Consider the following 26,128-nt stretch of genomic DNA (forward strand, 5'->3'; position numbering starts at 1 on the left):
AATGAGAACAAACAGCAAAAACGTACAGAAAAAGGTCACACTGAAGAATCATGGGTAATAAAAGAAATACAGAAAGGAAATTGAACACAGTTCGAATGAACTGTACGCTAAAAAGCATTCGTTTAAAACACATTAAGAGATAGTGCAGAAGCTGTTATTAGTTTGAAATTAATGGCACTGCCATTCATTCTCACTGGGAACCTAGAACAATCGGTGCGTAATGTGCTTGCACAGTTCTCAAAGATTGTCTTAGAGATACTAATGTGGTATTCAATAAAGAGAAGAATTCTAAAAGCAATGTTGTTCGTCACCTGTTCATCAATTATTCATTTCCAGGTAAAAGCGCTTCACATGTCTGTACAATAGATGGCATATGGAAGAGCAGCATTTTAAAGCAATTTCGCCTCTGCGTAAAATCTTTTCATTTAGGTTTTGGTGTTACTTAAGTTATCATTTTACTAAGCACTAGCATAGTCGTGGCTGTCCTCTAACTTCAATGTATTCATTTTAAGATCTAACCAAGCATTTCTTCGCCATTCAGAAGTGGGCCTTCTTTCCGGGGAAAATAAATAGCTCCACATTTATATAGTGACGTGACGATACCAGCGCCCGTTTGCTTTGAACGTTTCTTTATACGCACTGGCATTGAGCATTCAGATTGTCACAATCTTTTGCAATGCTATGCCCCGGAATCGAAGTAACCTGAGGTCATTCGAAAATATATCATCGTCTCATTATTTAGATGTGATAGATGCTGAATGGCAAGCTAAAATTTTAAGCAGACAATACGGTGACGTGCAACTGCAATCCCCGCATATCATTGTGATGGACACCACGGTCACTATAGTCGATTTTGGTGTATTTATCGGTGTGGATATCGTGGACATAGTACCTGAGAAAACCCCCTTCATGCAAAATGTTCTGTCATCGGAGGGAATCTTGAAGTTTGTAAACGCCGCATTGACAGTGACTTTTAAAGTTACAGCGATAGCATCTTAATGTCGTGGAAATCTTGACGTAGAAGTCACGAATTTGCTCTGAGGTCACGTCGCAATTAACCCTTCTTTATCAGCGTGGAAGGCTGGGGATCACCGGCTAGCGCCAGTGTGGTCTGACGTTGTCCACTGAATGTCTTACGAGTCTGCTTCTTGATTGCTATATGTATCTGCTCGTTAGCATTGTTCTTCTGCATGACCTGACACACTTTGAAAAATTCAGACTCAAGTTTCAATGGATTTCGACTTAAAGTGCTCTGACATGTGCTTATACACATTCCCATGTACGCTCAAGTTTAAAGAAAAGATTAGAAGAAACTACAACACATTGGAAATCCTCCGTCCGTCAGATTGTGAAGAAGATTTAATGGTTGACGAACTTCAAGAACCAAACTTTTTTAACAGACCGCTTTCTCACTACCATTGTCTTTCATATAGTGCCTTGCTACCCGTCCACCATTCAACAACAACTTCAAGAATATGCACGATGACCTTCAAGGTCATTCGGAAGAAAAGCAGATTTATTCTACTGTCAAGCTTGTTCCAAACTTTGAAAAATCTGAAATTTTCAAGATTCAAGATTGTCTTAAATGCTTCAGGTATTCCCTACCGTTTCAGTGATAGCACAATTAACAACATGTTGTGCATCTATGGGACAGTTTTTGTGAGTTGTTAAAACTTTTATCATACTTTTCTGGCCTGTTGATTGCACGTTTATAAACTTTGGGGGCAAATAAAGTTTTAACAGTTTTTTTTTGTAAAAAACGGGAATAACAGAGTAATACAGTGTATTTTGAGTTTCAAGAAACGATAAATTTTAAGTCGTTTTTTTCATTATGAAAACTAATAGTTTCAAGTTTCCTACGGGAAGTTTGAGGAAAGTTTAACATTTTATGTTTTGATTCGTACATTGCCTTAACATACATGCAGCGTAAAATGCTAGTTATGTTTACTGTTCCACAGTTCGTTGACGGGGGTCAGTTGTCGTAAATCAGATTTGCCATCGTTTTTACGACCTGTGAAAAGTGGGGTGAAAACAACTGCATCGTTATCTTTCAACCCAATGATTTGTTCAGTATCAACACCAAATGAAGTATCATCGGCACCGCATTAACACATCATGGTATCAACTATTGCGCAGTGAATACAGTAATCGCTCTCTGTCGGCACATTCAGTATCACCTCTTATCGCCTCTTGTAATGACTTTCGTACAATTCTTGGGCTCTACCCCGTCGTTGCATTGCTTTTTCCTTGCATGGCGAAACCAGAGTTTGTCACACTGCACTTGTCGTATAACATGAAATATTGGCCTTTCTATACGACCCGGAGGCAAACATCTTTTCCTGGCTTTAAGATTTCCGATAGCGACATGCGATTGCCTTAGTGTAGAGCCATCTTTGTCTGTGGTGTTACTTTCAATATATTCAATGCCCTGTAATGCAGTACATCTACATCTATTCTCAGTATACACTCTGTACCTCATGTAAATTCTAAAAGTCGTCAGACCTCTGAGGAACGATTGTATAGAGTAACTATTCTGAGGGTTTATTCAATTCACAGGGATATAGCTACTAGCGGTACGGTAGTCTTGAAGCAACTAGGTCAACGTTCGGGGTATTTTTTTGTTTGAGGTGTCGCTGGTGCTCACCATTTAAAGTAATTAAGTTTGTTCTGTTTGCCTGAGGGAATCTAATAACACTCACTTGCACCGCATCACAATGATTACTATTCATATTGCAGCCCTTAAGAAGAGTGCCTCCTGTTTCCATCGTTTCCATCGTTTTACCGAACATGCTGCGCATACAACCTCGGTTTTCACCCTGCTGATTCTCTGACGTCTTTCACAATATGTTCCAAGTTCATGGACGTTCGTTCCGTGGACTTAATACGTTATCAACCTCACAACCTGATGTTACTTTTCCAGGTTTGAGAGTAAAAACACACACCTTTGCATCTCTCTGCAATTATTTCAAATAGATGTTATTGACCGCTATTTAACTTTTTCGAACGATTCATTGCGATGCTGAAAGCTCTTCTGCAACTCTTTATTAGACACATTAACTAAGTTCTCTATATTGATATCTGGAACGGCAGTAATATTAATCATATCATACCAATATATCGATGATATAGTACAGTTGGAATTGTCAGTTTGTGAAAGATCCCCTTAACGTTTCACGCCAGAATTTTAATATACTGTTAAGTGTTTTCTTTCCTATAACATGTTTTATATATGTATATGTATATATATATATATATATATAATATATATATATATATATATATATATATATGCACTCTTTGTCTTGATGCCTTTGTGCATTAATGACGTGATACTTCTGTCTTTAAAGGCAACAAATCAATCCTTTTTATATGCAATAACGATCCACTTGTAACAACATTTCCCAAGTGGGAGCGCCGAACAGTGGGGGTTTCAGCGGCTTTGTGATAGATCACGGTCAATTTGCCAGGTTCTGTTTTTGAAAAATTGCATTAAAAGCCCAAAAGACTGCAGATGCAAAGTTAATCCTTTTCACTCTTGAACGAGAACCGGGACCGTTAACAAAGTGACCTCGGGATGAATTCTTAGTTAGTGTTCAACAAACTAGAACGAATAGCTTTCGGCATATCAGCTGGCTTAGGATGTCACTGCATCTCAGGAGACATTGAAGGACAGGGGCAGTAAAATTTTACAAAGCCGAAATTATCTCGACATGTTTCAGTTATACTATTCTTATCACGCGCGATCAATGTAGATCTTCTTTCGTTTCTAGTTGGCTTGGTGGATAGGAATACCCAAATTAGCCACGGATATCACTCAGAATGCTGTCTCCGCTTATGTGAAAGCTCTTCATATGCTCATGTCGACAGGTGTCCTCTCAAGATTAGCAATCCCGTGCCCACAGCATGATGACAACTGAAGTTGTTTTTCTGACATTCAAAGCAGGATGTGCCTATTTCGAATGTCCCGGATTATCGATGGTTGATGCATGAGAATGGAGTGGACCTTGAAAGAGGATTAATCAAAAGAAAATTGATAAATCTTGCCCCTGCTGTTTATCGGAAAGAATCTTAATGTAGTAAACTAGCAAGCAATTGTTGGAAGCATCTTGAAAACCGGAGGCGAAGCTTCCTTTGACGCAGGTTGCGTTAAGATCTGATTCTCTTTATTGATTGGGGTCATAAAGATCTTCGATCGTGAACACCCATGGTGATTACCATGGTAGCTACCTACTTGTTCCGCGACCCTCTATACACACTTCTCTTAGGCGCCAGCTACTGCCTGCTCGGTAGGTAATACGTATACAGACGGAAAGTTTTGCATAAACGACAAAAAGTCATCCATTATGCATGGAAAAAAAAGCGTATGGGAATTACTGTCGATGCTCACCGATACTTGCTTGTTTTGAACATGAATTCATATTATCCTTGCTATTATACTTTTTAAAGCAGTCAGGTAAGTCGAGTCGAATTCCACCTCCCTCAAATGTACAGTATCCCTCCTCCTCTACAGTATTGATGATAGCCAAAAGTTCGAAAATCTAGGGATTTGTGACTGATATAGGTGTCTAACTCTATGAGGAAACCTGGCGTAAGGCGGACTCTCAAAAGGTTTGCCCGAAACTCTCAAGGGATGTTCGTGTTCTGTTGTGAGGTTTGTAGCACGTTGGAAGAAATTGGCCGGGATCCATCGCATCTTAGTATTGAATTAGACTGTTGATGAGAACAAGCTCCCGTTCACAGTGCTTGTTTCCTCTGAAAAACAAGTTCTGCGTTCATAAATGTAGGCTCGGCTTTCCTAATATAATCAAAGCAATACGCAAACAAAACTACCCTGAAAGGGTCGGGCAGACAGCGGCACCGCAACGATGTTTGAAAAGAATCACTCGTATCCTTCATTTCTTGCTGAGAAGTGTAGAATGCATAGTGCGCATTCTTTACGTGTGTCAAGGGGAAACCATTCATTTCCTTTTTTGAATTTCCAGATGAGTTGAAGTGCGAGATTATCACTGTATTGTAACGTTGGATTAGCTTTAGTAATCGATTTCAGAATAAGATTTCCCACGAAAAGTTCAAGTGGAATACCTCGAAATTATCAGTATGAATAATTAAGACATTTGATTTTTATTATTTCTCAAGTTCAAAGTCTTTTTCGTTTATCTCACCTCGGCTAGAGATTTAAAATAATAAACGGAAATGTTTACGTGGACAACAAAAAACTTTTTAAATAGAAATTTGTCTTAGTATTGTAATCCTAATTCTCAAATATAACATCCTCATATTTGTTTGTATAACCAATTTTCTATCCATTTCTACCCTTCTTTTGCTCATAAATAATAGTTCTTGCTTGTCGAAATTTTTTTCACCCATTCTAGATCACCAATTACACACTTCAAATGTTTTTTGGCATTTAATTTTTTCTTTTACTGTTAAAGGATCTTACTACTTTTGTGTGGTTAATTTTTCCATCCACTTTCTTCTCAATACTATTTTGTACGATTAGTCAAGTTTATTGTCACAGTCGCTTGAAAAATTTGGTTTTCCGTGCACACGTTTTCTTTATCCAGATTGATTTCATGGCCTCTAGGATTTTATAACGTTATCTGAGAAATAAAGCAATATTCTTTGCTATAACATTGCATAATATAATTTTCATATTCTTCAGTCTCCCGTTAAGGCAGTACATGCCTTGAAATTGACAGCCTTGATCGTCAGCTCAGATTTTCCATTCAAGAATAAAAATCTGGGGTCAATGTACAAATTTGGTAATATTGAAACAAATTACCCATCATTTTATAAACATAACTTGAATTTCAAAATGGCCGCCAGCCCTGTGCTGACAATATGGAGAAAAATGACATTTCAAATTTTCACAAAACAAAGCCGTTGAAACCATTATTTACTCCATGAGATTCAAAACGAGCCCCAAAAGTAGTAGATCAAACATTCTTGTAAAAGTTTGTGAGTCTGAATCTCTGTCCGCGAGGCACACTCTACCAAAAATACGAAAGGGGAATTTTCGTTTAGTTAACTACTCTTCAAGTGCAGATAGAGAGTACATGCTAATGTATACGAGCGACCAAAACCCTATTCTTACGGACAATCTACAAAGTCTATAAAATAATTTCAAAAAATGTAAGCTTAGATGTTATTGTATATCTAACTTTGACATTTTTAAGCAATATTGCTGGTCTTGCAGACAATAGAAGATACGCTTTTACTATAAATTCGCCAGAATGTCCGGATACATGTATACGTTAAATATACCGGCGCACTGATCAATGACTTCAGACATTAAATAAACAACAGTTACTTAACCTGATATATGATTCAGTAGACTGCAGGTACAGTTAGTGCCTGGAGATGTCACGATTCTTGTATGCTAAAAATGATCACGGTAGGGTGTTTACCAAAATACTGACAATCATGCATGAAATAGTCATTGTTGCGATAAGGTCTGCAAACTGCAACCTTACCATGCGCCACAGTTCAATGTAATTAAAGTACGGTAGGTGCGTTTCAATCATGTTACTGGTGTAAGGATTTCTGTGGAAGAACGCTACAGACTACGCGAATTTTGACCCATTAGTGCATGGTTAGTCAACCAATGTTCGGGATCGCCTGCGGTAATCATATACATACGCAATATTCCAATTTATCGCTGGGTTTTCCAATTTAAGTTCATGCAAAGATTAGCCTCTGATGTTTGTCTGTCTTAAATTTTAGATGGCTTTTACATGGACCGAGGCCGCTTTTATGAACGCATACATTTGACAAAGGGTAGTAGGCATATATGACCACGACTGGATGCGATTATAGAGGAGCGTATACACGTTGTGCTCTAAGTGTAAGAACTGGGAATAGCACGAAGTAAGCTGTTCCTATGGCATGGCAATGCCAAGAAAATCCTGGCAGTTTGTTATACTGTTGGTAAATACAAAAGTTCTATCAAAATCATTACACTAATCATCAAACTCTTGATCATTACTACGCATACTGCCAAGTATATTTGTGGCAATGCTACCTCGCACGAGGTGTTTAAACATTCATTCAGATGACCTTTGGAAATTACAAGGTCGAAATTGAAGGCATGTTCCTGTTTTCCCAGGGTACAATCAGCCTTCATGAAAACAAATTCCAACTTCCCAGTAAGCGAAATCTCTCACAACTGGAAAATGTAACTTGAACGCATTATATGCAAATGTCAACACACTCAGCAAAGTCGATAGTCATTTGCTTAAGCCAACCTTCCCGCAGGATTCTACTGCGTATACTGTAAGGTTTTCGCGCTTGTTTTTATTCATGAGCTCACAATATTAATCTAAGAGTTTTTCGGCCTTCAGCAACCTTGGATGAATATTTGTGGGTACATCACTTCCAGTAAAGTCACCTAATTAGTAGTCATGTCATATCAAGACGAATTCAACTTAGAATAGGTCAGTTCTTTGTTTGACTCAGGGAAGAACAACCCATCACAATTATTAAAAGGTATGCGCAGGTGTTTAATTCGTATCCGCAAACAAGCTTTATGCTCTCAGTGCCAAGTTTAACATAAGAGAAAGCGGCAATTATCGGATGGCAAGGCCTTCCTTTTCGTGCAGTGTAAGCATCGCGGCTTTGCCGTGACGGTTTAACAATGGATTGCTCTTAAAAAAGTTCCATAAGGTGCGATGGAAACCAATTACTGTTATTTGCCGAAGAAAAATCATTTGGACCACATCTGCGCCTGAAAAACCTGAACTTGTTCAATCCCTTCAGAACGGTATAACCAAGAAGTCGGTATAGCGAAATCAAGGATTTTACACAGTTAATCCCAAACAAGGGTCAAAATAAATGTCGTCGTAAAATATGTCAGTTTTTATCCATCAGCGAATCCACCGTAATCAAGCACAAAGTGCCGATAGATAGCACAGAATTCCATCTTTCTATGTCATATGAATGTATTACCTCTTACAAGTTCTGCAGCTTTACATTCTTAATGATTCTGTTAATCTCTGTGTTAGTCCCCACTGAGAAGGCCAAGGTGGATTATCGAAAAGGCCCCGTCTGTACCTATGTCAGTGCGTGCGGAGTCATCGCGTTGACGTGCATGAACCGGATTTCCTTCATACTCAGTACAACGGTAGTGCCTTTTATTATATAGCACCTATACGCAAATCCGTTTGTATCACAATACGATCCAACATGGCCACCGGGCAACCATTTTGTTATGAACTGTTCTGAAAGACATATCGAATTAGTATCTTGCATGTTGGTTCGAGGACTGTGAACTAATTCCGTACATCAAAATCACTTTGTTTTGCGGTATAATTCAGTATGACTACTACGCTAATCATTTCATGTGTTCTGCAATATACTGAGATATGTATCCACGGATTTCTATGCAAACTTTGCAACTTTATATACTATATGACACCTTTAAAATAAACCCTCCTATAAAATTTATCGATGCCATATATTTTCAGTGCTGAAAAGTAATTCATATTCAGGGGGTCAGGCCAGTTGGACAGGTTCAAATGCTGGTTTATTGCCAATAATGTCGCGCTCAAAGTTTGCCATTTTCACGTTTCAAATAGTAAATCGCTTCATATTCAGTCTATTCAGTTGACCGGTGGTTGCAATAAATTATCAACCTGATCTCCTGCACCTAGAACATCATGATACATCTATGATATAAGCGTAATTTGCAATTCGTTTTACGTCACGAGGCAATCTGATATATTTAGTTGCGAATGTCATATCCTACTAATAATGTACGGCACAGTCTTGAACCAATGTCATCAAACATCAAGACCGCCAAATGGGATACTTCTAGTGATAAGCGGGGGCTATGTTATCAACAATAATATGTCTTTCACAAATGTATGAAAGATCGGCGACTGCCAAGGACGAGAATGTATATAGACTGAGAGAACTCGAAAACTTATGATGTAGGTGTCTTGCATCGCATCTCAATTCAATTCATAAGTCATCCCAGGTTCTGATATTGTGACTGTATGTGTCTTTTCTGCTCAAAATTACGAGCAAATGACCAGCAAGTCCTGACTTTTCGCAATGCTCACACCTCATCCTTCTATGTCTGAGTCACACAACTTCTGTACGAATGTCCAAAACGCCGGCGTATCGATACTTAGGTATTTTTTAAATGAAGGAATTCAAGACCTAAGAAAATGCTATCAGCTATCTGATTATAATGGTGAATGAGATAATGTAACCATTATATTCCATTCAACTATAATGAAGTCAAAACTTATAAGAAAATAGTTGCATCCTTGGCGAAAGTTAACTTTTTCAGTTTTCCTGAAATTCCTGCCAAAACGCAAAACTAAAGAAATCGTCATTTAACAATATAACTGCACTAAATGGGGTTAGAATAGGATAAACAAGGAAACACTGAGTTCACAAATTACGTGTTGGGAAAATATTTCGCACATGGGACTTCATCACACTCGTTGAAATATTGTCATCTCCTCTAAGACAAAAAAAAATGGAAAAAGTAATAAGGTAATAATAAGCTACTTTTAGACACATGAAAGCGAGAGTGGATAAAGGGTCAAGTAATGTTAAATTATAGCAACCTAATTTTTACAGCCGGCAATTTCCACCACCATGTTACAGCTTTTTCTGTACTGTACTGTGCTGTGTTGTGCTGTGCTGTGCTGTACTGTACTGTACTGTACTGTACTGTACTGTACTGTACTGTACTGTACTGTTGTACTGTCTTTTACTGTACTGTCGGTAACTTTTCTGAGATCCATGTACGTATGGCGTCTGGGTTTGTCTCGCCAAGAGATACACACATCGATGTAGTTGATGAAGTATATCGGAAGCGTAACTTGGGTAGCAATGGCCTGTACCGGTAAAAGTATAAACCAGTAAAAGCCCCACTTTAGATATCAAAACTTGTTTTGCTGGAATTACACGCTTGTAAAGGTAATGCCGACATCTTAAACTATTGCACTCATGAAAAGCACTCCCAGTAGAAACTTTACCGGTCTATACGCAGGAGGTAAAAAGATTAACATCATTATGCCATGCCTTGCTGTGTACAGGCACAGTGGTACAGGTCATCTCAGGAGGCAAGACAGCTGGTTGGATATGACCCTAATTAGAGTGTTGATAGCTATGAATCATGGCATGTTAATGAGCCTTTCATGCATATTTTTGGATCACGTCGGTCAAACCGACCGGCCACATATAGCATGATGTCAATTACGTCAAAATGTGATAACTTCTACGGAAAGTTACATCATTAAGACTTGCGGAGCCAAAATTTGATCATAAAAATGTAAACTACTGCTCATCCTTGTGTTAGCGAAGTGATAAATTGAAGAGGCGGCATCAATGTTGTTACAAAGAACAGATAACTTTTACCAGCTACGAAAATATTTTCCACAAACCAAGACAGAAATACTCAGTATCCACTTTCACTTGCTATCAAGCAAGGTTACGTCAGTTCCGAAGACATTTTACAGCAAGGCTTCTAGCTACCAACTCTTTTATAGAAGCTACACGAAACGGACAATTTTTCAACAGTGTTTCCTTACATTTACTATTAAGCAAGTTAATGGAATAACAGTCCCTCCATACAACACGCAAATTCTATGAAGGAAACTTTGCAAAACGACCGTTAAGTACACACACACGAAGTAATGACAAGGTGCTATTTTCAACAGATGTGTAAATGACAGTCTAGTAACCAGACAAAAGCTTTCTCGTCTCAAGAATGCTTTCAATAGATACGACGACATTTGACAGACAACGTGTTTGTTTCGAGATACAAGCGACTCTGTGAGTTTGCTTCACGCGGCTTAATCTCCATGACGACGCGGCGTGCGTAATTCCCCGTATCTTCATATCGTGGATACACGAAAACTGAACCAAATTCATTTTCTACTGGAGATAAATTGTCCTCCTATCTCTGTGAAAACTCGAATTCTCTCTATTTCCCTGACAAATCACGTTTTATGATCTATTCGATATTACGAGTGTCAATAGAGCAGAGAAAGCTGGTCGGGATTCTTGCTCAATCGTAGCAGAGGAAATGACACGATTTACAGGTTCAAATAAACAATCTAAATTTACAGGTGAAGCTGAATCTTGAAGAGTTTTATTACATTACATCAGTATTCTATTCTTGTCAACACTGAACGTTCGCCCATTGAGAGAAAAGTAGGTAAAATCGTAGCGTGTTAATGCTAGCAACACTGCCTCAAACCGTGACTTCAATTACAAAAGTTAGTTCAACCATGGAGGTATAAAGACAGACTCTTTCTTTATACCTCCATGGTTCAACGATTAAAGTGGGCGACACCACATTATTTTTCTTTCATTGGACAGTGAGTTCCCGATCTTTTTAGGGTGACATTGATCCTTCGTTGAGTCCTACAAGTCTTGGGAAAATAGCAAATTGCGTTCTGATCCGGTTGTCTTGCAAAAAGCATCAACATGTCAGCGATGAAAATGCCAACAAAAGATTAATTGCGAATCTGCGTTCAGTCAAGGTGTTCAGATAACGAATTCTCGCGTCTCTTTCTGACGATCGTATGCGACAGGAATTGTCGTGATATGGCTAAATCTTGCTGACATTTATACACAAAGCTAGTTACTGCGAACTACAGGAGAGCAAGCGAGTAGATTTCAAGTAATTGTAACCAGAGGTGCTTTGCAAGTAGTACCATTCTAAACCATTTTGAAAACAAATCTTTTCGAGGGGAAGGGGAAAGTTAGCCGCGACTAGCTACCGCACACTGGTTCTCCCTCCGACTACTCACTCAGCACTCGAGACTGTCTCTCTCTTCCTCTTCAGTAAAGGAACCTCGAATAGTTTTCTCGCCATGGAACACGAAAAAAATCTCCCAGTGCCATCAACTGAGCCCTTCTAACCTATGGAATTCCTGAATTCTTGAAATTTGGAAATTTTGGAAAATTATTTGCGTAAGCTCAGTTGAACAATACGTGATATGCAGATTGTTTTTTGCCGCCACAAAGACGTATTTCGTAAGTCAGAGACGCTACCCCTCAGCGCCGCAAAACGTTGCTTATCCCCTTGGAAAACCCTCCCAAAACGGACGAATAATACTCCCTGTACGGCCCGCTGGAGCAAAAGGACAACATTTCCTGCCGGGTGTGATTACCCTTCTGAACCAACCATCCAAGTCAGTTGATATGTCCACCCACGAACAAACCGTTAGCGGATACGATATTGCTCATCATCTTTGTTTGCTGCCCAAGAATCAAAGTAAAAATAGGCCGATGTATACGTTCAGTAACTTCGTCAATTCATTCCCCACTTGGGAGCGCATACAGTTTTATCATCGCCGTACGCGTACGTTTTTTACGATGTTGAAGAATAAACAGAAAAAAAGACAAGTCGTATGATGTTACAGACGGAGATAAGAGCAGACTCAGATACGAACCTGGCAGAAAGTCTGACGTTACAGTAATAAAATGTGTCTTTGACAAGCAACTCGGATAACCAATAATATCCCGCCCATTGAAAGATAAAACTTGAACCGACCGATCATATCGACCGACAGATCATAGCTGTACGGTAATATTTTCGCTGAATGTCAAAATACCTTTGACAGATTAAGTAAAGATACCGTTTATGTGTTCCGTATCAATACGTTGTAAAAGTTCATCTGTAAGACGAATCAAAGACCTATGACGGGAAAAACCTTCAAACAGGATTGGAATCTTAAAACAGGCTGAGGTCTGAAGAACGATATGAAGTCCACAACATAAAACATGTCTTGAGATGGCCGTTAATGCACCAGTGTGATTGAAAGGGGATAATTTAACATGTCACTAATGTGATCCGAAGCTTGTTAGCTGAATGGACAGAGCATTGCTTAAAGAGGTAACTCCCCACCCAACAGATTGAACATTGAACATACTATAGCGTTTCGAGTTATCTGGAGTTCAAACACAGGACACGTAGTAATTAGTTCTTTAATGACACACTTTTTTTATTTCACAAAAGACGTTTCTTATTTCAACGTTTAGCGGGACAAATTTTACATTGGTCTCGAGGGATATTCACATATTCGGTGTGCTAGTCTATTCTGACTTGATGTCACTGTAACACTAGTAAAATTGTGGTTTGACGAGAGTTTTAAGGTAGAATACGCCTTGGGGATATGACTCTAAAACTTTTACAATTCTTTTCTGATATACTACTTGTGGGGGTTCATTTTAAAGCTCTTGGTGTAAAATTCCTTTTTGCCTCCTTAGTTTTTCGAAATTCGTAAATTTTATTTTCTCTATACAGTTAATACAGGGATGGCGGCCATTTTGAATTTCAAATATCGGTAATCTTGGATTATTTGTTTCTCTAGTACCAAACTTTGCACGGTGACCCCGGTTTTTATTCTTGATTTTGAAAGAGAATGGTTAAAAGATTCCTTCAGGAACGTTTGAGCAAAAGTTTAAGTCTTTCACTTTCAAGGCACATAGTACCTGAAGTATGATGTGTCCTCTGAGCTCCATCTGCCAGTTTTTAGTAGATGGTTCCTCGGGGACAGATATTCGGACTCTCAAACTTATATAGTTTTGTGTTGGCCTATTTTGGTCTACCACTTGTTTGGGCTTATTCTGAAGCTCATAGGGTACAAATAAAGTTTCCATGGGAGAATTTGGAAAATCGAATTTTTCTAATTTCCCCTTATAGAATGAATTAAGGCAGGAAGGGCGGCCATTTTGAATTTTAAATCTAGGTAAATTTAAGCTACCGTGTTTCCATAAAACCAAAGTTTGCACTGTCACTTCCAAATTTTTTATTGATCTTGAAAGAGAATGGTTTAAAGCTTCGATGAGAAAAGTTTAGGGAAAAGTTTCAATCTTTCAATTTCGAGGCGCGAACTACCTTTAATGCAGACGCCATGAACTTCAAGTTCCTGTAACACCAGCGTCATGTAGTTAACGTCTGGAGATCAATACTTTTAGTCTATTTTCTTCAGGGACACTTTAATCATTTTCTTTCATAATCAAAAATCAAAACCGGAGTTCACTATGTAATGTCGGTATCAGAGGAACAAACTACTTTAGATTTTTGACATTAATACATGTACACTCTTCTGGAAAAAAGAAGTAAATTTCGGTTTTACGAAAGCATGGGGATGTAAACTTCATTTACCACAAACATCAAATTGTGACAGTCTCACTCTATCCCTACATAAGCAGCAGACCGGCAAAGTACAGTAAATTGTTCAAAATCGGAGCGTCTCGATATCTGTCCCGTACGCGCATTCTCCCCTAAGTACCAACGAAAACGACATGAATGCAATGAACTCCCGTCGTACAGAAATCTTAGAATATCAAGATTATAGGAGCACCGACAAACAAAGCTTCAAAATTGCGGAACGAAAGTTAAAAAGCAAACATGAAGATGCCGCATCGAAAACCTGTTCGACAGATAGAATATATTTGGCGATATCGCCCGTTAGTACTGCTCTAAAAAGGCAGAATATTCATGTTGCCATGGAAACCTTCCATGGTCTGATGACGTCACTGTCAGACGATGAACGTGTCACATGCTTTCAAACTAGTCTCTTTGGTTATTTACGCTCGTTCATACACTCTGACACTGCAACATGTTTTGACCCTCAATCTTTCCAAACATAACCGTGTATCAGCGATGGCCATTGATAACCATTGATTTAATCTAAATGTCTTACCCTTTATTCGGGGGGGGTGGGGGCTTGTCGCTAAATCTATTATTCGCATCTCTAATACTATAAATATAATACCGTGAGTTCAGGTTTTCAAGAAGTGTTCAAACACGGGTTATTGGAGACACAGTACGGTTGACACGCAATCTGGTCTTCTGTCGATCACGCGAGTAATGTTTGCCTTACTCGAGAACAGTAGGTCTCTCGGTATGTTGAAATGCTATCATTCTCATAAAAACACCCAGTCTTCATATGGACGTTTTACGGTTGACTAGAAATGCCGTGCAGATAACTCGAATATCCAATCAGCCTTGCACGATTAATTATCCTATGGAACGTATTGTTAGAAAAATATGTCATTTAGAGTACGAGCAATCACTCAATTTGAATGGCACTTGACACGAAACGATGCGTCAAAGCAATGTCAATAGTCGTATAATCGTTGAAGGTATGCGACCTTAATTCGCCTTGAATACTGCACTGGCGCGAAGTGAAAGAGAAACCATGCCTGATTTTCAATATTACAACCGTGAAATGGGGATGAAAATTGGATTAAATTCACTTGAATGAGAGCAATAAAGATGAAGGGGTTGTACCCTAAACGTCTGTGCTTCTTTTGCTCCCATTCTAATGTTTCAATGCTGCTTTTATCCCTAGTGTTTTTCGCTGTACATCGTGATAATCAGGTTGGTTTATCAACAAAAGGCAACATCGATAGCGATAACGCGGGTAATATCGATAGCGACGCTGACAACATTTCGGATAACGACGACAACGACGATGACGACGACAACTATAGCGACAACAACAACAACAACATTTACAACAACAACAACAACAACAATAAACAACAAGGGTGACGGAGAAAAGGGGAAGTACTATTATGTGCCTAATATTTGTAATCTTAAGGACCGTCACAGCAAAACGGAATTTCAGTTGAGTGGTGAAGAAGATACAGATTTTACAGTCTCGGCAGAAATGGAAATTTTGGGTCACCATGCAACATTTTTGCATTTAGAGAGTCAAATTGTTTCAAATTTGTGATTCAAGCTGGCAACCAATCTCTGTGTTAGCCCTTTTGAGAAAAAATAAAGTACGAATATCCTATTTTCTTCGCATTTTTCAAAACAAGTCCCCCACACATGTTGAATAAAGAAAATAATTGATGGATTATCTTATATACGGAAGTTCGTTCCCAAGGTGTGTACTCCGTATGTAGAACAAGAATCTGTAATTAATACACAAAACGAAAGATCAGGAAAATTTATCAACTTATGACAGTATTATTTATTGGTATCGTCAAGGGATTGAACCAGGACGGTGACTCAGGCAGCAAATCACATAGCAATGAAATTAGCACACACAACCTCTACCGCCAAACCTCTATAGTTAGTGAATGGGAATGTAATTAAGTGACTTCACCTAAAATATCTAGTGATTGTTTATGATATTGACATCAACTTTTATAAAATGAAATTTTAGGACCAATTTACAGCACTTTAAAATTTTACTAAGTTTAGCCATTGTGATGTCAGCAGGCGACACGACGACAACAAGGGGAGGATGACTTCAAAGTCTTTATGAGTATGAGGGGGTTACTTTTTCAATAATTTTGTTTTGTACTTTAATCACAAGTTGTTGATCTAGTCCAAAAACATGCTGGGACACTAACCGTTTGAAAGCTTGTCAATACAGCGTCTCTACGTCGTGTAAAATGCACTGTTGTTGTGTACACTGTATTTGTGTCCTGACCTGAATACACTTGTCAACAACGAATACAGTTCACACATGAACAAGACAAGCTGACAAGTTGAATATTGTGTATCTAAACATGCTTAACCAAGTAGATCAAAGTAGTGTAGGTGTCATTAACACCACTTCTATCCCTTGTTCTGTATATATATCCAACCATCCTCTAGACTTGCAAAAATGAGTGCAACATGTACAACTCAACTGAGAAGGCAGTTAAGCAGTGAAACGTAATAATTTTAAGAAAGAAGCGATGAAAATTGGAACGTAGAGAGTTCTGAGAATAGATGTACTGAGTAGGTACAGAAGCCTTATTGACTTTTGCTTCACGTATTAAAGTGTGTAATATGTCACAAAATGGTCGTATTTCTCCACAGTATCCCAATATCTACCATGTACATTTTAAAAGATCTTATCAGTCTTCTTTCCGAGTATCCTTGTTTCACTAGCTTAGATCGGATGCAGATGCGCTATTGGGAAATCTTCGTATGAATCACAAGCCCCCGCAGTGCGTCGGAAGCTGAGCGACATATACACCATAAGCTGGCGCTAAGAAAAAACCTCATATTCCCATGTGCCGATGGCAGTTGGCTGAATTCAGTCAGATATTGTAGTCCTCAGGGAACTATCGACTAACTTCGGCTCAAATTCCAGTTTGGCGCGGTATAGAATAGAAAATGATAGCACGATTTCACCCAGATAAGATACTGTTCGATTTAACTTTAGCAAGATTTTGTTTACTTCTTTATGGACAGTCCGTCCGCAGCAATCTCTCCCTGGGCAACGTTTGGATTACATGCTTGTTTGAAAAACAAGGAGAAGCTGATTACGCTAATCCACTGATGAGAAATAAAGGAGTATGCAAATGAGTTTTATTATCGCCAGGAGTCAGTGGGAAGCAGCGAACTGATTTGTCTTAGCCACCTCTGAGACCTCGTGTAAATGTATCTTGCGTTATAAAGGATATATGTAAATGAAAGTGGCGTTTCATAATGGCGTTGCTTTCCCATATTGGTGCTTTACGTGAGAATCCGTCGCTTGCAAGGCAGCGAAAAGTGTTTTGTGACGGTGGTTTAAAGATGCCACCATCATTACAGCAGTTTTTGTTGTTGTTGATTTGAAGCTCGTTGTTCGTCTGTTCAACGTCAGCGTTGGTGGCATTATGTAGGTCACGTTGTTGGACATTGCAATTCTTATCGTTGTTATGCTTTCAACATCGTTAAGGTGGCGTTGGATATGACACAGCGCGTTTTGTTCAAAACACAGTCCCACCACCCGTGGAGAGACAGTGCTCAAAATCACATTTTTTGCAAAGATTCATTCAATTTGATTAATATATTAACCCAAGCATAAAATATTGGTTGGGTTCACCTTTTAGCATGACAAGCAGTCGTAAGAAAGTATAGTAGATTTATGCAAATTTATGCAAACAACCCGATTTCCATCGGCTTCTTATTTCTCACGTTTTCAAAACTCTAGCTTGGTCAAACTTTTGCGAAATTTGCACAGTATGCTCTTTTAATACTGCAAGACAAATCTATGGTTTACAAAATGAGTCATTTCCATTTCGCTATATATCATGATTTAAATCTTTGTTTATGAATGCCACTCTCGCAACCCCGATATTTTAGAATAAGAATAGATAATGCAAAACAAAATTGTCTTTTCTTACTACAGATACTCTAGTTTCAAATAAGATATTGAATTTCATAAATTTGTATCAAGTTTTTAACTTCAATTAATTTTATCATCAATACCAAAATGGAGGTTTTCTACTCCAAATATCTACCCTTTCATCCTTTGAGTAACCTATTGCTACCATACTAAAGTTTAGATCATATGTTTTTTGAAAATTCATAGTAGAGGGGGGGGGGTCTTTATGTTATCTTTGTTAAGAAATATTGCTTTGAAAAAAGTGTTGGTTTTTTGAAAATTCATAGTAGAGGGGGGGGGTCTTTATGTTATCTTTGTTAAGAAATATTGCTTTGAAAAAAAAGTGTTGGTTAGGCGAGGAAAAAAAAAATATCTGTTCAACGGGCCCGACGACCCATATTTGGACCATTCCACATTTTTCTTTTTTTTTCCCCGAAATCTTTACGAATCTGAAGAAACGCGGAGATGTTATTCAGTGAACATCTGTCTGTAAGATGAATGACCTTCACATTTTCAATGACATTGACTTGAGTGAGATTGATACAGGCTATATGATTTGAAGAGTAAAGGTGGAAGCGCATCACAAACATTTGGTCAAGGTGAAGGGCATGGTTAATATGCCGTGGAAAATAAACTATTACGCCACGTGTTCCGTATAGCTTAGACACTCTGTACTGTATTGTTTCACCGGCGTTTATTTCACGTCCGAGTGGTTGTACAGTCTATATTTTCTAGTGTTCCTATTTTCAGTGTTCCTTTAAAACTCTTTATTGTTCTTTGAGTCATCACTCGTTCCGATTTTCATCATGGCTTTCTCCTATCGAATGTGTGATTGTAAGCAGCAGTTCTCACTGCAGGACGGACATGATTTGTGTTTCCGTTGTCGAGAATGCACAAGGAGTCAACCTTGTGACATTTGTTTGACTTGGACACAGGACGAATGGTCTAATTTCACTCCCTCGCTCGACGATGTCACCCTGTACATCCCCGAGGCTGACCCGCCAGTTTCTGAGTCGCGAGTTTTGGTTGGAAAGCACCGTGCTTATATGGCTGGTGACACCAACACAGAAACTAGCTCCGTTAGATTCAGGTGGCGCCAACGAAGCTGTTCGTGCAAAAAGGTGATCGTGCGAAGTTTTTCAGCGGGCGGGCAGATTTCAAAACTAATCAGCGGGCGGGGAGAAAATATCGATATTTACTGTGGGCGGGGAAGAAATTTCATTACTTTCAGCGGGCGGGGAGAAAATTTTTGACAGTGGGCAACGGAAAATACGTAGAGGGAGGGGAAAGCGGCGTGCTTAATAGAACCTAACTTAGAGGGGAGCAATGTTCCAAGGTATACTGCTAACTGCTTGCATGGTTTTGTGTTGATCTGGGTTGCATAGTGGGCATCTAGTTGGCAATGGGGAATTTCAGTAGTAGGGAGAGGGCAGCGGGGAGCGTGAATTGTTGTGGGCAGTGGGGGAGCGGGCAGACTGTAGATACCGGAGGGCAGTGGGCATCATAATTCAGTGGGAAGGCACATTTTCAGTGTATACCAGAGGGAGGGCAGTTACGAACAGCTCTCACTTCCCCTCCAAGTTTTAGGTCAGGGTCAAAAGTAAGAAAAATCGGTATATCAGCCTTCAAAACAGGTTTTGTGATGATTTTGAGAAATTCATGAACGTACTAAACAACATATCCAGTATATGTTATGTGACTAAGAAAAAGTATGAAACACCCAAAAAGTGTTTATATTATATGTTCTGTTTAGAAAAACCCCAAAAAAAAATCAAAAAAAAAAAAAAAAAAATCCGACCTACTACCCAACTTTGAAGTCATCCCGCCCGTTGAACAGCTTTTTTTTTTTTTGGCCTTAAGCGCAACAGCACCTTGAATTACCGTACCCTATCACTGATCGTTTTGCCAGAGCAAAGGCGCATGCGTAGGACAAATACCAGTGTTTAAACAATATCATATCATACCAGTATATTGGTTGCGAAAAAACCGCGATCTGATTGGTCGGGACATGGAAATAACAGTGCTTCACAGTTGTGACGAATGGGAGCTCCAAGTCAGAAAGAATTGTTTTTTTGAATTTCTGTATGCTGTTATGATATTGTAGCAATGAACCACCCCAGGGACCAGTATCACTCAAATTTGACCGGTTAATTTCATATATGCACTCACTATCGCTGGTTCATATAATATGTGTCGTGAACTGGTCAAAATCTTGTGGTATACATGTGCATAAAGACACAATTAGCATTATGAACGAATCAAGGTTGATTCTGACTTTACGTTGACACCGTCGAAGAAATCTTTAAGGCTATTTTTCAACTATCCCGGTTCAGTTGTGGCCCGGTTTGGAGTGTCCTAGATGGTGTACTGAATTGCTTTCAGGCGCCTCCAGTCTCCCCTCACCTAGTTACCTTCAGGCGTTGCAGGAGAATAACAAACAGCCCGGATTTCGAGCTGATGCCGTACTTAATTGATGTCTTTGTTGCATTTCTTCCACGTAATCTTCAGGATTGAATACAGTCATATCAAAAGAAGTAGTAACACGATACAGGATTAAAAAAACCAAGGCCGTGGAAAATTAAAGAAACGTACCGCGGCATTGCCGATTCTCCTTGTTGCGGATTTTGGTTTCCGTCATGATCTGTGTCACGATAATTGCATGGGACGAAACGTATTGCGTGAGTTTTTTCGACAATACCAGTGACGAAAAGCAACTTCCAAGTATCACTTTTTCTGCGTATATAAAAGGTTTAATATAATGCCAGATGTGAACTGAATATATGTACGTGACTGAAGAGAAGGCAGTTCGGTATAGTACAGTATTACACTTGGAGAATTAAATTTTATGGCACACATTAGGATAATTATCACTTTTAAATCCGAACACGACAACGAGAATGGGGTTTTCTGGTGAGACATGGACACACGAACATAGCCTTGAATGCGTAGAAATGTGTCATTGGTTCAGTGAGTTACACCATACAAGGTCGATATTGCAATAAATTTAAAAGCCTGACGTCTGTAACTCTTTCGTTGTATCACCGATGAACTCTGGTATATATGTACCTTGTAAATCTACATGTGGTGTTCTGGTCTTATATCACTCCAGGCTAGCTCCTGCAATCGCACATCAAAATTGGTACATAGAATCCCAATACAAGAATTAGAGTGAAGGAAATGAAGGCCATTAACGACAGGGAACTGAAAGCAGAACCTTGGGAGAAATGTCGACATCTCGCAATTTAACGTACGTTATTTGGTTTCCACAAACGAGGAGAGGGCCTGGATTGTCTTTACCGCGAGCAAATTAACCCGACTTTCACACTATCTTTCATCTTAAAGGAAACCTTCCTAGTTATCATCTGAAGACTGTCTTTGCAACTGGAAATGACCGTTGGGCAATACTGTCAGTTCCATTCTAAGTAAGACACCAAGATATTCGCTGTCTCTACTTACTGGGGAAGTTCTGCCCCTAGATACGACAAGACAAAGTAAATAATATCTTCAAAACTTTGCGTTTCTGAGATTAGTTTGTGAAATGTGCTAGCGCTCTACTACTGATCATTAAGGTCAGCCATGACCTGTTGGCAAATATAAACTTTACATGTAATCTCAAATCATACAACTTAGACCAATTGCAGTGTGTTATGTAAAATATTTCAATAGAGCCGTGTTGATCTTGACTGATACCAATATTGTTGAGGGTAGCACACTGTTGATCAACTGTTTTACTATAAAATACTATAAAAGCTAATGTAAAATATTTAGGAACTCAGCCAATAGGGTGTCCCTTATTACAACATGATATTAACTAATCTTTTCATGCAAAGAAAATTGAAGGAAGCTATTATCAACAGACAGACGCTACTGCCCTTGTGGTGGAAATTTTGGGTACGTGAGGATTAAGTATAATTCAATTCTAGAATTGATGCAAAATATAGGGGTTAAGGCAATCATAAAAGTTTAATTCACCCATAATCCCCAAGGAACGATCACAAAACAGTTCCAGTCGATTGTATTTTGTGAAAGCTCGAAAGAAAACGCGGGGAAAGCATTTTTCCCATACATTGGTCTAACCTGACACCTTTGTAACGTGGAGCTTTATCAGTTTCATCATTCTGTACTTGAACCTGTCCCAACTTTTAGATACATTGTTTACTTTTACAAGTAGTCTTATTCATTGTGCAGAGCAGTACATCATTTCCATTTTGAGCAGCAACAATCATACTTTTAGCACTGCAGTGCAAGTGATAATTTTTGGCATATCGCTGCTGGCATACTTACTCAGTGATGCGTTCATATTTTGCTCTCTTGAGATGCATGATTAATCATATTTCGAAGGCGATGAAAATGCACGTATTATATTTCAGAATTGCTTTTTCTAAGCAGAAGAAAATTCGAGCCGATTAAGTATGTGTCTGCTTTCATTACTTCTTCCCGCCAGCCTTTTAATTCCAAAGGTTGGTACAACCCCGTCGTTTTCAATGACGTGGTTGGACCTTCAGATATGAGAACAGGGATGAAAGGGTCAAACTGGTGTAATCTTCTTTCTTTCAGGTGATAAAAATGCTGATATTGGTGGTGGTTCTCTTCATGCTGTGTTGGCTCCCTCTGCACGTCTTCATGCTGGTGACCCGACTCTGGCCTTACGTTTACATCGATGCCGAGACCCAGCGTCAGGACCTGATGCGAAAGATCAACTCAGTGGTCTTGTGGATCGCCACCTCAAACAGTTTCATGAACCCAGTCATCTACAGTTTTCTAAATGGGGGTTTTCGAGTAAGTACAAGACTAGACCCTCTAAACATCTCTTCGTTCAACACACAATGTAGATGCAGCCTATCTCTGACAAAATTAAGCTACTAAGGGTGGCCAGATCAACAATGAACCTGGATAGCCAGTCAGGCGTTCCTGTCCAACATATTGTCCTCGATCGGCCAGATCGATAACAAGGCCACTGTATATTAAAACATGTACAGAGATTAGGAGGTGCGTGGCAAACGAAGTCGAGTGAGAGGGTTCAGTAAAAGAGATTATGGTAGAACCTGAAACAGTTATATGCCATGGAAACTGAAACTATATGAAATAAGCATCTGTATGATTTATACTGCCGGAACAAGCAGGGTTAAGATTTAAATACATTACTCCTGATGAAATAGTTTGAGAGAGAGAGAGAGAGAGAGAGAGAGGAGAGAGAGAGAGAGAGAGAGAGAGAGGAGAGAGAGAGAGAGAGAGAGAGAGAGAGAGAGAGAGAGAGAGAGAGAGAGAGAGGGGGGGGGGGGAAGGAGAGGGAGCTTGGAGATGGGGAAGGGAGGAACGTAGGGAGGAAGAGAGAAAAGGAGAGGAGAGGAAAGCAGCGCTCATAAGATCTCAGGTGAAAGTATTTCCTCGATAGAAATCATTGCCTTCGTCTTAATCGTTTGTTCTGTTAACTTCATTATCTGGCGACGATGGACATAGCAAAATCTAAAATTTGCGGTGAACCGTCATAATTAACTTGCCTAACGTGTATTGTACTACCAAGACATTTTTAATCTGGAGGGCTTATTGAGTTATATTACCCTGGGTGTAGTTTTACATGTAATAGGTGTTCTGTGCTTCTATCAACTCAGCCAGTGAATGGTATAGACTTTTGAGCTGACATCTATCAGGCCAAAAATCGATATCACTAAGGTTATAAATATCTTGTTTCCTTATTTCTTTCAGGCTGACGTAAAATCGTTGCTCCTACGGGAGAGACGAAGATCGCAAGCCGGTAGGACGCAGAACAAACGGCGTCGCTCGGTATCGTCCTCGCTGTTCACGGCTAATTCGATCCTGAGTAAAAGGTTGCCGAGTACTCGCATAAGTTCCGTGACTGGTTGAACCTGTTTCCCGACAACATTGAAGTGGACGGAAGCTCTTTCACAGCTGTTATCAAAAGAGTGCATGAAATTACTTTGTACTCTTGAATTGACCACCAGAAAAGAGTGCTCACATTGTCATGTGACATTACCTTTCTTCGGGACTCCTCTAATGTACATAATCAAATTGACGGTGATTCAGTCTTCATAAACTATAACATTCTGAATATGAGTCACAACTCTTCAAATATATGTTATTATTAACAAATTATTTTCATTCTCGAAAGACTCATCTCGACTGTATAAAGTAATCTCCAAATGGCTAGCCTGAACGTTTCAATAAATCATACACCTCGCCAATTTTACGATGTTTTGAAATAAATGTTACTGTCGTTCAAAAAATGAAGGCCACTGTCCATTCCAAATACTAAAAATGCTGCCTTCTTATTTCGTAAATTCTAATCTTAGACCTGATCTGTGTACAAACAAGTATTGTTACTTTTACCACTTCATCGAGTTACCCATTATTACCAACTACAATTTGTTATAAATGTTTTAAAGGTGAATAGCACTTAGTATTATGACATGTAAAACCCATCGTCTGATCATTTGTCTTTTCCCGCCTAAATCTTTTACTGAATTTTAAAATGATCATTGTAAAAGCGATCAGGCGATGCGCCGTATTCACTTTATGATATGGAATTTGCATTTACAAATCATTTATTGTTGTAATGATTTTTTTTCTTATATTCTCTAAGATCAATAATTGTTTTGACGTAGTTTTATTTGATTTTAAATTTATTTGCACCTGGCAAATCTCGCTACACTAAAAACAATGCGAGGTACGGTCAAAAGCCGCGAGTTCGCAGAAAAAGGTACAGAGGTGTTGCTTCAGATGCATGGATTTATACCCTTTCGATGTTGATGATTGTTCGTGAGTCGAAATAGGCGTTCAATCACAGGTGAGTTCTCTATTACTCGTTGGTGAAAATACTACAGCAAGTCATCAAAGATGGTTCTCAATGGGAGTCCGTAGAAGAGTTCTCCCGGTGGCTCCGCGACAGCGTTCACATGAAAAAATCCAGCTTTCCTCAAAGCCGTCACGAGCGTCTCAATCACAAAGCCTACGGTTCAGATCCGGCTCCTGTCAATTGCCTTACTATTTAGGAGACTTGAAGTCGCACCTTCGAGTTGTAAGATTTCAGGAAGATGACACTACGGAAGTTTTTAACTGAGGAGTGTCTATAGGGTAGCACATAGAAGAGTTTTCTCGACACCGACAGACAGCCTGAAGGACGAGAGGGCAAAATAGACCGGTTGATGGGGACTGTTTTGCAAATAGGATGGAGACATTTTGGCTGATGTCATTTCAAATCGGCTATTCTGCGAACTTGTTTGAACACCTCTTATATGTCAGCACAAGATACCACCTGACTTTCAAAACTAGTCACGTTCAAGAACATTTACGAAACGTACTTTGTATTCGAAGTCTTTAATAATGTATCGTTTTGTATCCTGTCTACCGGAAAATGCCAGTATTCGGATAAAGATAATTCGATTATTTGCAGTGTTTTAATATGATTACACTATTGTCGTTTGCCATTCAGGCGTTCAGCAATCAAGTGCGTCTTCACTTGAAGTTTTAGACATTGCTTCGAATTTGTAAGATCCTATTACATCGAACAACATACTTTCTGAGAATGCTGCCATGACGGACATTTGCTTTGATGTACTATTCTTTGTAATGTATTCTTTTCACATAAACTCTTTTAAGACAACTCTACACTTGTGTGGTGTGTGTTTGTTGACCGATATCTGACACTTGCAGTTTTATAGCACTATTTCAGAAAGCACCTCGGAGACATGTTTTTAAAATTCTTTCTAATCCTTTTTGGGTCTGTCTACATATTATTCGGACTACGTTTTAAGACTGTAGGGTAACAAACCTTTTGACTGGCTTGTGTTTTGTTGAAAATTGAACATTTTATCTGTCCCCAAAGAGTAATTAGAGAGAACGGCGGCAATTTTCAACATCAAATATCAGTGAGGTAATTTTGCGGTGATCCGCTTCTCTAATCTAATCAGTTTGTAGAATAATTCCAGATTTTCATTTGTGCTCATGTAAACGATTTTTGCCAAAGATCCCTTGAGCGAAGTAAAGAAGGAATTAAACATTTTCATATCAACTCTTGAGTGGTTGCTGATATTGGCGAT

At 39.0% G+C, this 26,128-nt stretch overlaps 1 protein-coding gene across 1 annotated transcript in view; it reads left to right on the forward strand.

Moving 5' to 3' along the window:
- LOC139118648 (neuromedin-K receptor-like) overlaps positions 1-25,692 on the forward strand; it is a 55,380-nt gene extending 29,688 nt beyond the window's left edge. The window contains exons 3-4 of the mRNA XM_070682069.1: positions 22,629-22,850; positions 23,778-25,692. Of these exons, the coding sequence (XP_070538170.1) occupies positions 22,629-22,850; positions 23,778-23,936 (381 nt within the window). The 3' untranslated portion in view covers positions 23,937-25,692. The remainder of the gene's footprint in view (positions 1-22,628; positions 22,851-23,777) is intronic.
- Positions 25,693-26,128: the final 436 nt, after the last annotated feature.

The sequence above is a fragment of the Ptychodera flava genome, chromosome 19 (assembly GCF_041260155.1).
Source record: "Ptychodera flava strain L36383 chromosome 19, AS_Pfla_20210202, whole genome shotgun sequence".
Lineage (NCBI taxonomy): Eukaryota > Metazoa > Hemichordata > Enteropneusta > Ptychoderidae > Ptychodera > Ptychodera flava.